The following is a 12,279-nucleotide window of genomic DNA, read 5'->3' as shown; positions in this document are numbered from 1 at the left end:
TTTTGAAGCGCCCTCATAGATTCATGAGTACATAACTTAAAATAAAACCAAAATTTTAAAACCTTCAATTATCGTTAGAGAATGCTTAGGAATCAGGTTTTTTCTGACACTGCACTGGAAAAGAAAGCAGCAAGCATTGACCCTCGGTTTTCTGGCTGCAACTCCAACTAGACAGCTAGACAAGCACACTTCTCTGAACCAAGGCAACACAGCTAATAAAGATAATGAAAGAATTAAGATACCACATGCTACGGAATTATGAATCCCAGCATTGCACGAGATGGCTAACTTCAAAAATAGTGACAGCCATCCATGTCTCTCCTGATCAAAGAATGAACCACCACCTACAATCATTTGCCAAAAACTCAAAACTAAATTTTCATCTTATTTTTTAAAATAATTTCCCTTTTTTTAAAAACTAAATTTAAGCCAAATCAAATTACTTCTAAATCAAGTCACTAATTTATTGGAATTAGTAGACAGAGAATATATTATACTTTGATGTTTTAAAAGTAGGTACTTAAGCGATCTATCAACCAATTGCAACATTAAGGACCTTATTAAATATATCCTGAAAGTATTTAAAAATACATTAACATTGCAACAACTTTTAAATCGTTTTTTAAATGAATAGATAAAAATAAAACTTTTGAGACCATTAGAAATCTGAACTCTGGCCAGATATTCAATATTAAGGAATTACTATTTTTAGTATGATAATTGTATTACAGTTATGATAAAAAAGAGTTTTTGTTTTTTACGGGTGCATACTAATATTTAGAGAATGCGTGTTTGTAATTCTGGAATTTGGTCGATGTTATCAAGGATTTTGTCTTGCTTGGAGCCACAGTATCGTACAAGATGGGAAGAGAAAGGCTAGACTCCAGGAATTGATAGAACACCAACTGAAAAGTTTCAAGAAACTGATGAAGCACTAGAACCTATGCCAAGAAATGTGGAAGACAGCTGCTTGGCCAACTAACTGGAAGAAACTCGTATTTCTACCCATTCCACAGAACGGTGACCCAACAGAACGCTCAAACCATGGAAGAGTGTCACTAAGATTACATGCAAGTAAAATGTTGCCGAAGATCATCCAATAGAGGTTGCAGCAGAACATTGAGAGGGAGCTGCCAGAGGTTCAGGCTGGATTCGGAAGAAGACGTGGAACCAGGGATGCCATTACTGAAGTCAGGTGGATCTTGTCTCAAAGCAGAGAACACCAGAAAAGATGTTTACTTGTGAAATATGCCAAGGCATTCAACTGTGTGGATCCTAACAAACTGTGGATGACCTTGAGAAAAATGGAAATTCCAGAACATTTCCTTGTTGCTCATGCTGGCCCTGTACATGGATCAAGAGGCAGTTGTGTGAGCAGAACAAGGGAACAGGACACAAGGTTTAGAATCAGGAGAGCTGTGCATCACGGTTGTCTCCTCACCAACATCCTCAATCTGTGTGCTGAGGAATCATCAGAGAAGCAGGGCTATATGAACAAGAACGTGGCATCACCAGACAGGGTGCAATGTAGCAATGATGAAAAATACAATTTTACTCTAGTTCCTAAATGCTTCCTTCCCCCCCTCCCCCCACCTATCATGACTTCAATTCTACCTTGCAAGTCTGGCTAGACCAGAGGATGCACACTGGTACAGATAGGAACTGGAAACAGGAAATCCAGGGCGGATGATCCCTTCAGGACCAGTGGTGTGAGTGGCGATACTGGGAGGGTGGAGGGAGGGTGGGATGGAAAGTGGGAATCAATTACAGGGATCTACACATAACCTCCTTCCTGGGGAGCAAACAACAGATAAGAGGGTGAAGGGAGACGTCGGACAGGGCAAGACATGACAAAATAATAATTTATAAATTATCAAGGGCTCATGAGGGAGGGGGAGGAAAAATGAGGAGCTGATGCCAGGGGCTTGAGTGGAGAGCAAATGTTTTGAGAATGATGAGGGCAAAGAATGTACAGATGTGCTTTACACAATTGATGTACAGATTGTGATGAGTCGTATGAGCCCTTAAATAAAACGATTAAAAAAAAAAGAATGTGGCATCAGGAATGGCGGAAGGCCTATTAAACAACCTGCTATACACAGATAACCCAGTCTTGGTTGCTGAAAGTGAGGAGGACTTGAAGCACTTGCTGGTGAAGAGCAAAGAATGCAACCTTCAGTATGGATTAGGATTCAATGAAAAGGCAAACATTCTCTAAAACGGACCAATAGGTATTATGAAAAAAAGAGGGAAAGGTTGAAGTTATCAAGGATTTTGTCTTGCCTGGAATCACAATCAAAGTTCATGGAAATAACAATCAAGAGATCAAAAGATGTGCAGCATTAGGCAAATCTGCTGCATAAGAACTCTTTAGGGGGGGAGCGGGGAGGGAGGGGGAAAAAAAGAGGACCTGATGCAAAGGGCTTAAGTGGAGAGCAAATGCTTTGAAAATGATTAGGGCAAAGAATGTACGGATGTGCTTTATACAATTGATGTATGTATATGTACGGATTGTGATAAGAGTTGTATGAGCCCCTAATAAAATGTAAAAAAAGAAAAGAAAGAAAATGATTAGGGCAAAGAATGTACAGATGTGCTTTATACAATTGATGTATGTATATGTACAGATTGTGATAAGAGTTGTGTGAGCCCCTAATAAAATGTTTGTTTTTTTTAAAAAAAAGAACTCTAAATTTAGAGTACTGAAAAACTAGGATGTTACTTTAAAGCAGTGGTTCTAAATCTGTGGGTCGTGATCCCTTTGGGGGGTCAAAAGACCCATTCACGAGGGTTGCCTGATTCATAGCAGTAGCAAAATTACAGTGATGAAGTAGCAATGAAAATAATTTTATGGCTGGGAGGCCACCACAACATGAGGAACTTAAGGTTTGCGGCATTAGGAAAGTTGAGAATCACTGCTTTAAAGACTAACGTGAGCCTGATCCAAATGCCTCGTGTACATGTGAAAGATGGACATTGAATAAGGAAGACCAAAGAAGAAAGGATGCATTTGAATTGTGGTGCTGGAGAAGAATATTGAACGTACCATTGACTGCTAAAAGGACAAACTGATGTGTCTTGGAGGAGTGCTCCTTAGAAGCACAGATGGCAAGAGTCCGTCTTACCCACTTTGGACATGTTGTCAGAGAGAGACTAGTCCCTAGAGAAGGACATCATCCTTGGTTGAGTAGAGGGACAGCGAAAAAGAGGAAAGCCCTCCAGGAGGACTGACACCATGGCTGCAATAACGGGCTCAGGCACAGGAACAACGCAGGACCACTCAATGTTTAGTTATGTTGTGCTTAGGGTCGCTATGGATCGGAACATACCGTATATACACGTGTATAAGTCGAGTTTTTCAGCACATTTTTGTTCGGCTTATACACGGGTCAGTGGCATGAATGGATGTCATCTGGTCAAGCCCGACTAACAAAAGGAGGAAATCTCATGAAGCCTGACATAGAGTTAATAGCAAAGTGGGTTCGAGATGCATGGGAAGACATTCCAGAAGACATGGTGTGACGTGCCTTCCAGAAATGTAGTATTAGTAATGCTGTGGAGGGCAGTGAAGACTGCGCTTTGTATGAAAATGACAGCAGTGATGGTGATGACAGCGATCTCAGTGAGGACAGTGTCTATGATGACCTCACACCAGCTGAAGCTCTGCACTGGGATACGGATGATGATGAGGAACCCAGTTTTGAAGGATTTTAACTCTTTACATTTTAGCTTGGTTGCTGATTGAGCTCAGGGAATAGTACTCTTAAGGTATCATTGTTGATACCTTATTGTTTTTGTTGAGCCTATTTTCCACTTACTGTGCTGGTTTACTGTTAAATGACTTGTCCTTTTATTTATGTTTTTTATTTAAAATAAATATTAAATACATTACCCCACTGATATCTCAATTTTTAGTAATTTTATTTTCATTTGTTTCAATTATTGAAACTCACCAATAGCTTCTGCATTTTCCACCCTAGGCTTAAACTCGAGTTAATCAGTTTTTCTTGTTTCCCAGGTAATAATTAGGTGCCTCGGCTTATACTTGGGTTGGCTGATACTCGAGTATATACGGTATATGCCCCAGAGTCACGATCTTCTAATGTTGGCATGTAAGAGAAACACCCAGGAAACATTAAAATAGAGACTGTTGGACCCCACCCTGGTTTCTAATTCTATAGGTGGTCCCTACCATGAATTTGCCTTGAAAACCAGTTTGAATTACTTTAGCAATGCCACCCATGTCCCATGGTATATTATTTAATAAAAAGGCTGATTGATTATGAAACCATTTTAATATACAATTCTTACCAGATTTAAGACCTGAAATTTTGAAGATGGCACTTGGCTTCCCATTCGTGACAAATCCTAGGAGCTGCCATACCGGCATCCCGCTTGAATCAGGATAGGAAAAGTAGACAGAGCCTCCCATTCCCTCAGGAAATGGGACGGTTCCAAGCATAAAAACCACAACATGGTTGATATTTTCATAATCGGGCAAATCAAATACAAATTTGTCTTCTGCTACTTGCTGTGCAGCTGTCTGTACCTAGAAGATAAGAGGCTCCTATTAGTTCACAATTCAGGAGTTTCTACAGGCCTCCTACTATCACTGTAAATGATGTGACCAATTATAGTTGAAGCGCATAATACTGGATTAATCTGATTTCTTAATTATAAAATTTAACCTGTCATATCTTTAGCCTTAAAATAATTCTGGAAACATAATTTATTTTAAAAACATAACTATGTTAGAATTGCCTACAAAAGGTTTCCCCCATATAAATAGCTAGTTTCAGACCAAACCAAACCAATCCCACCGCCTTCTCATAGGGATACTAGCACCATCGTGGCACTATATCTTCAAAATGTTTTAAAAATAAAAGGCTGGTCAAAACACCAAAGCCTGATTTTGCAAATTGAAGGTAAAGAATCCCAAGCAAATTAAAATGGATAAGCAATCCAGAAATAATTATATAAAAGTTAAAAATTTCTACCTTGAATTTGGTATATTTCAAAATATATTTTTCTGTTTCAAACTGCTAATTTAATCCAGTAGCAAAAAGTCGTGTTAATTTTGAAAGTACTCAGGTTGACAGATGATAAAAGTTTGCTTTATGTAAGGTTTTGCTGTTTTCTTAACTGTTCTAGTCACTAAAACATGAAGCCTGAATTATCTTTCATTGTTTTTTTAAATCATTTTATAGGGGGCTTGTACAACTCTTTCCATCATCCATACACACATCCATCGTGTCAAGCACATTTGTACATTTGTTGCCTTCATCATTCTCAAAACATTTGCATTCTACTTGAGCTCTTGGTTTCAGCTCATTTTCCCTTCCCTCCCCCACCCTCTCTCCCTTGCAAACCCTTGATAATTTATAAATTATTTTTTAATGTCTTACACTAACCAATATCTCCCTCCACCCACTTTTCTGTTCTCCATCCCCCTGGAAGGAGTTATATGTAGATCATTGTGATTGGTTCCCCCTCCCTCCCACCTTTCCCTTACCCTCCTGGTATCATTACTCTCATTATTGGTCCTGAGTGGTTTATCTGTTCTGGATTCCCTGTATCTCCAGCTCTTATTTGTACCAGTGTACAATCTCTGGTCTAGCCTGATTTTCAAAGTAGAATTGGAATCATGATAGTACAGGGGAGGAAGCATTAAAGAACCAGAGGAAAGTTGTATGTTTCATTGGTGCTATACCCCGCAACCCTTCTGTAGGGGATCTCCAGTTGCCTACAGATGAGCTTTGGGTCTCCACTTCGCACTCCCCTTCATTCACAATGATAGGATTTTTTGTTCTTTAATGCCTGATACCTGAACCCTTCGACACCTCATGATCACACAGGCTGGTGTGCTTCTTCATGTGGGTTTTGTTGCTTCGGAGCTAGATGGTCGCTTGTTGATCTTTAAGCTTTTAAGACCCCAGATGCTGTATCTTTTGATAGCTGGGCACCATCCATCAGCTTTCTTCACCACTCTTGGCTTATACACCCGCTTTGTCTTTAGCGATGGCGTTGGGAAGTTGAGTATCATGGAAGGCCGGGTTTTTAGAACAAAGTGTTTTTGCCTTGAGGGAGTACTTGAGTAGAGGCCCTAGTTGTTTTTGTTTTTAATCATTTTATTGGGGGATCATATATAACAATTATCACAATCCATCCATCCATTGTATCAAGCACATTTGTACATTTGTTGCCATTATCATTTTCAAAACATTTGCTATCTACTTGAGCCCTTGGTATCAGCTCATTTTCCCCCTCCTTCCCCGCTCCCCACTTCCTCATGAACTCTTGATAATTTATGAATTATTATTATTTTGTCATATCTTACTGTCCGACATCTCCCCTCACTTTTCTGTTGTCCATCCTCCAGGGAGGAGGTCGCATGTAGATATTTGTAATCGGTTTCCCCTTTCCATTCCACCCTTCCTCTACCCTCCTAGTATCGCCACTCTCACCACTGGTCCTGAAAGGATCATCAATCCTGGATTCCCTGTGTTTCCAGTTTCTATCTCTACCAGTGTACATCCTCTGGTCTAGCCAGATTTGTAAGGTAGAATTGGGATCATGATAGTGGGGTGGGGAGGAAGCATTTAGGAACTAGAGGGAAGTTATATGTTTCATCGTTGCTACACAGCACCCTGACTCGCTCATCTCCTCCCCACGACCCTTCTGTAAGGGGATCTTCAGCTGCCTATAGATGGGTCTTGGGTCCTCAATCTGTACACCCCTTCATTCACAATGATTTAATTATCTGTTCTTTGATGTCTGATACTTGATCCCTTCGATACCTTGTGATCACACAGGCTGGTGTGCTTCTTCCATGTGGGCTTTGTTGCTTCTGAGCTAGATGGCCGCTTGTTTACCTTCAGGCCTTTAAGACCCCAGATGCTCTATCTTTTGATAGCCGGGCACCATCAGCTTTCTTCACCATTCTTGGCTTATGTACCCATTTGTCTTCAGCGACCGTGGTATTGGGAAGGTGAGCAAACAATGACATGATTTTTTGTTCGTTGATGCCTGATACCTGATCCCTTCGGGACCTTGTGATCACACAGGCTGGTGTGCTTCTTTCATGTGGAGGCCCTAGTTTTTTAAAGACTCTGATTTATCAATTTATTACCTAGAATGCAACTTCTTTTTCTTTCCTAGAATTCATTGACTGTGAATGATTGGTTAGTCTCTTCTAAAATATCATATCCACTACTACAAAGAAACCTATAAAAAAAACATGTAATTTCTTGGTCTTTTTAAAAATGAAGGTATAAAAATTTTAAAAATGAAGGTATAACGTGTTATTTAGAATACATACATAGTTCCATTAAAATTTTACAAGGTGAACACACCAGTGTAACTACCATCCAGATCAAGTCATAGGATATTACCAACACCCCAGAAACATCCTTTGTATCTCTCCAATGTTGTTTTCCCCATCCAAAGGTAACCATGATTTGACTTCTGAGACTATGGATTATAGTTTTACTTAGAATGTCATCAATTAAAGAGCGGGAAGAGAAAGATGAGCCGGGATCATCCCATTTCTAGGAACTCATTTCTTTCAATCCAGCTTGGTTATGGATGGTCAGAAGCTTGTGGGTGACAGGCCCATTTTGCAATCCAGCTGAGATGCCCAGTTGGACACCTGGGTCCTAAGTGAGACCACAGTTATGTAATTTAACATGGGGCTAGTTTCCCTAGGTGAAGTCGTCAACACACCTAGGCTGAGTATTGTTGATTTTAAGTACTGAGTTTCTCTTCTGAATTCAATTTCAACAGTTTGGGGCATGCATTTGACTTTAAGGAGTATTTAAAAAGTTGGTATATACAAGTCTTGAAAGAATTAACAAGCAAAAGAAATAGTTAAGTGTGAATAGTTAAGTGGTACTAGGCACCAGTCTATAAATCTTTACTATTAAACTCTAATTCTTGACATTAGGGAAAAAAGGATTTCTTTTGTTCAAGAATTTTCAGAGAAAAGGAAACAGGATTTCTAACTTAAAGTCAGTTTTCCCAGTAGTAGAATAATATAACTAAGTTTTGAGATACTGTCAGGTCTATTGGGCCTTCAAAGAGCCCTGGTGATGTAGTCTGTTAAGGGTTGGGTTCCTAATGCTAAATTTAAGGCAATGGTTCTCAACCTGTGGGTTTCAACTCCCTTGGGGGTCCAGCGACCCTTTCACAGGGGTCACCCGATTCATAACAGTAACAAAATTACAGAGGGGGGGGGGAAGATGATGTTTCCTGCTCATGTAACAATGTACAGCCCCCAACCCAAATGGGCAGTTCTACTCTGTCCCATAGAGTCTCTGTAAGTCAGAATCAACGTAATAGCAGAGTTTGGTTTTTTAATTTGCTCTTCATTTTGAGTAACCTCTTCGAGTACTCCAGAATTACAAAGCCACCCCCACCCAAATCTTGTCCTCATGATAACCTGAATTGGTTGGCTCTTGGGATAAGCAGCTACAGGTCTAGCTATCATCAAATTATTTTCCAACACAGCTGAAATGAAAGATAAAAAGGGGCTCCTCCAAAAGTGCATAAAAAATTAATTTGAAACCCAGCCCTACCTCTATCTTTGAGGTTATTTAGAACTGTGTCCAGAGTATAGTACATTATCAAACAATGATTAAAAATATTCAACAAAGGAGCTGCAACATTGAAGAAAACAAAAAAGGAGGGGTTAAAAAAAACCTTAAGTGTGTCAGGTCTGAAAATGAACTGGTTTCCAGGTAGGGTTTTTTTGAAGGCACTTAAGAGTCCTCCTCCAAAATTCAACCAAACAATTGCCGATGCCGATCTCCTTTAATCCCTAGGATCTGGCAAGGGAAGTTATTATCTCTAGGACGAAAAAAGAAACACGCTGTGCCTATCCTTCTGGTGTTGATCCAACTATGGCTCAGAACCCGTTTCAGGTGCTTCCAGCAGCTAGCTTCCAACCAAGGGAAGCACATTTCTCCAGGGTCCTCCCCAAAGGACCCAGATGAGATGCACTGACTGTCAGGGTTATCTGAACTCACCTTGCGCGCTTAGGCGAGTTCTCCTACGGTCGACGGAGCTCAAGTTCTTACTTAATAACGCACAGGGGGCATGGCAACAACCGTCTCAGATACTAAGTTTAGGTGCCAAAACAATGGCGGCATACAAAGCTGGAGGGACGGATAATTGAACTCGGTGCCTGGTGTGGAATGGGCACGCCACACATGGCAGCTGAGGCCGTGATTGCTCCAGTGACGGTGAATGGAGTTAGGGGCACAGGAGAGCAGCCCTCTCGCCCCCCGCACACATGCCGCCCGAAGACAGACGTGAGCGGGTTACCCCGCATCCCTGGCCGCGGCGCACCCTCCAGTCCCGCGAGCTCCGCGCTCCTACCCCGCCCCCTCTTGGATGTCACCCCGCCCATTCTCACCAGCCTCCCGGCCACCAAGCAGCCGAACATGGCGACAGCGGCTCCGCCGAGCGGCCAGGAACCCAAGGCCGGCAACCAGAAATTCTACTGCCGCAGTCCAAGAATCTTCCAGAACTTGCAGGACAGTGGCTGCCCCGCCACTACATAGCGACCGGAGCAGCGAAAGGAACGCCTCGTGCCCCCGCGACCTCCGACACTCTTCTCCTAACTAGCAAGACTACTTCCGGGGCTTACGCCACACTGCCCGAACCCAGAGAGGTGGGCCAGGGCGAGACTACAAATCCCAGCAGGCTCTGCGCCCGTTTCCGGGAACGGAAGCGGAAGGATGTGCCCGTTGGGAATGGTAGTCTGAGTTTTCCTACCCGTGTAGTCCGATTCCAAATTTCTGAGTACAGTGTAGAGACGTTTCTAACTAACGAGATTAGTATGTGCTTTCATAATAGTCATTTAGATACATTCCATACTCTCTGACGTAGCTGTTATTATTTATTTTTTATAAGTAGGAAATCATGACTCACAGTGGAACCAGATTTCAATCTTGCTCAAAATCCCTAGGTCTTTCCCTTTTTCTGTTGTTAGGTGTCATAGAGTCAGTTATGACTGACGACGACCTACGGGCAACAAAACAGAGCGCTGCTGGTTCCTGCGCCATCTTCACAAGTGTTGCCGTAGGAGGCCACTGCAGCCCCTGTTGTCAGTCCATCGTATTGAAGGTCTCCCCCGTTACTCTCGGACCTTAGTGGTTTCCTGGGTGCACATACTCCGAAAACCTTAAGCTCAGTCGTTCGCAAAACCACAGCCGCTCCGCTGGAGAAACATCAGGCTTTCTATTCGAAACTCCCCACCAGAGCAGTACTAGTCTGCTCTGCAGGATCGCTGAGAGAGTTGACTCCGTGGCGGTGAGTTTGCTTTTTGGAATTTTACTTTACCATCTTGAGATCCTTCTGATAACTGGTCCAAAGATTGTGAGCCAAGTTTCGACTTCTTGCCATCTGTGGAACATTCTGGTGTACTTCTTGCAAAACTATTTTTCTGGCATTCAACGGTACTTTCGATATACTTCACCAATACCTTGATTCAAATGCACAAATTCAATCATGCTTATGCGTTGTTTAACAGTTACAACATATGAGGCTATTGAAAATATCCTGGGTTGAGCTAACCGTACCTTCATCCTCAAGATGTTATCTTTTCTTTGTAGTACACTTGAAAGAAATCGTTTGCAACAGTTTCCCCTGATGCAATTTGTCATTTGCTTTCTGGCCTGCTGCTTCCATACGCCCTCATTGGGGATCCAAGCACAATGAAATCCTTGATAAATTCAAATTTTTCTGCATGTGTTGTGTTGAGGTTTAGTGGTCCAATTGTGAGGGTTTTTGTTCTTTTTTGCCTCTTGAGATGCAATTCATACTGACAGCTGTCGTCTTCGATCTTCATCTGCAAGTGCTTTAACACCTGTTGGCTTTCAGCGAAGATTATTTGTGAGGGGCTCTATTTTAGTAAGCTATTCACTGGACTGCTAACCCCAAGCTTAGCAGTTTAAAACCACTAGCTGCTCTGTGGGGGGAAATGAGGCATTCAACTCCTGGAAGAGTCTTAAAGCCTTGCAAACTCAATCTTGAAAACTGCTATGTCCTATAGAGTCACTATGAGTCATTCTGTTCAATAGCAATAACTGTTAGGTAGCTTAGCCTAGGGAATTGGGAAGTCCATATACGCATGCCCGGGAGAGCCAGCAAAGGACAAAAGCTGGATTTTCCCGCCGGTGGTCCCAGATGGGCGTTACACCTGGAGCAGCCCACCTGGGCCAGGTGACTGCAATTCAGCCAATGGGATCAACCTGGGGTCGTTCACCACGCCTCCCCAGGGAACCCATGAAAAGGCAGGGACCAGAAAGGAGAGGGTCTTGTCTTGCTTGGTGGTCTGGTCGTCTTCGTGGGAGGAGAGAGATCCTTGCATGTCCCGGAGCAGTTTCTGCCAGGCCGCATGGTCAGAGGAATCCTATGGGTGCCGCGTAAAACCTGAAGCTTCTTTGAACTCTCATTAAATTCACTTGGATCACGAGCCCGGCTTCAGTGTGAAATCTTTCTCCGCGGAGCCAAGGACCGAGGCTGAAATCTAGTCCCGGAGAGAGAGACCTTACATAACTTTTATGAAGTTCTTGTAAAATAAGGTCATATCGTAAGGTTGCTGTGAGGATTCAGTGAGTTATTCAAGATAGTAATTGGTAAATAATAAAGACTTCATTTTAGTGGGAGTTTTGTTGTAGAATGTCTCATTTTCTGTCTGCATTTCAAGAAAATCTTCATAAAAATGCAAAACAATAACCAAAAAAACTGGTATTTAACTACTGATTGCTACCCAACACTCATTCTCCCATTCCCCTGTACCTTACATTGGAAGGTAGTATACAGAGGCCCTCCTCAATAGTTTTTGCCCAACTTGAAATATCTGAGTTTAGGCTCCTGATCATAAACAGGAGCCTATGTCCTCCTAACCCAGATTATATGTTGCTTGAAATAGTTGGCTCAGGCTCCATAAACTCTGAATACCTCTCAACTCTGATGCTCCTTTGAAATAGCCACCAAAGAAGAGAGAGGAGAGATTTCTACCAAGGTCTCCAATGTTCTACCGGAGAAGTACCGGAACCTTCACAATAAAATGTTGGTTCATGTTGAAGCCACTGTGTGAGGGGCAGCCACGTCGTCTGGATTCAGACCCCTCGCTCGGCTATTTTTACTCTGTAGCAAAAGCTAACTGATGCCCTTTCCCATGTCATTCTTTCACAATCTGTCAAACTGCTGATTTTCCAAACAGATGAACCGCAAACCCATTGCTGTCAACCTGGAGACAAAGTAGAATTGCTC

General features: G+C 42.1%; 1 protein-coding gene across 2 annotated transcripts in view; it reads right to left on the bottom strand.

Annotated features, from left to right (window-relative positions):
- The window catches only part of HIKESHI (heat shock protein nuclear import factor hikeshi), a 37,426-nt gene extending 27,781 nt beyond the window's left edge, over positions 1-9,645 (bottom strand). The window contains exons 1-2 of one of the 2 annotated variants that reach the window (XM_075546422.1): positions 9,413-9,645; positions 4,312-4,549 (exon numbers count right to left, since the gene is read on the bottom strand). In XM_075546422.1, the coding sequence (XP_075402537.1) occupies positions 4,312-4,549; positions 9,413-9,442 (268 nt within the window). In that variant the 5' untranslated portion in view covers positions 9,443-9,645. The remainder of the gene's footprint in view (positions 1-4,311; positions 4,550-9,412) is intronic. The other variant, XM_075546421.1, reaches the window with a different exon arrangement.
- Between the last annotated feature and the right edge of the window lie 2,634 nt (positions 9,646-12,279).

This window comes from Tenrec ecaudatus, chromosome 4 (genome assembly GCF_050624435.1).
Source record: "Tenrec ecaudatus isolate mTenEca1 chromosome 4, mTenEca1.hap1, whole genome shotgun sequence".
Classification (NCBI taxonomy): domain Eukaryota; kingdom Metazoa; phylum Chordata; class Mammalia; order Afrosoricida; family Tenrecidae; genus Tenrec; species Tenrec ecaudatus.
This window is presented reverse-complemented; position numbering and strand designations above follow the sequence as displayed.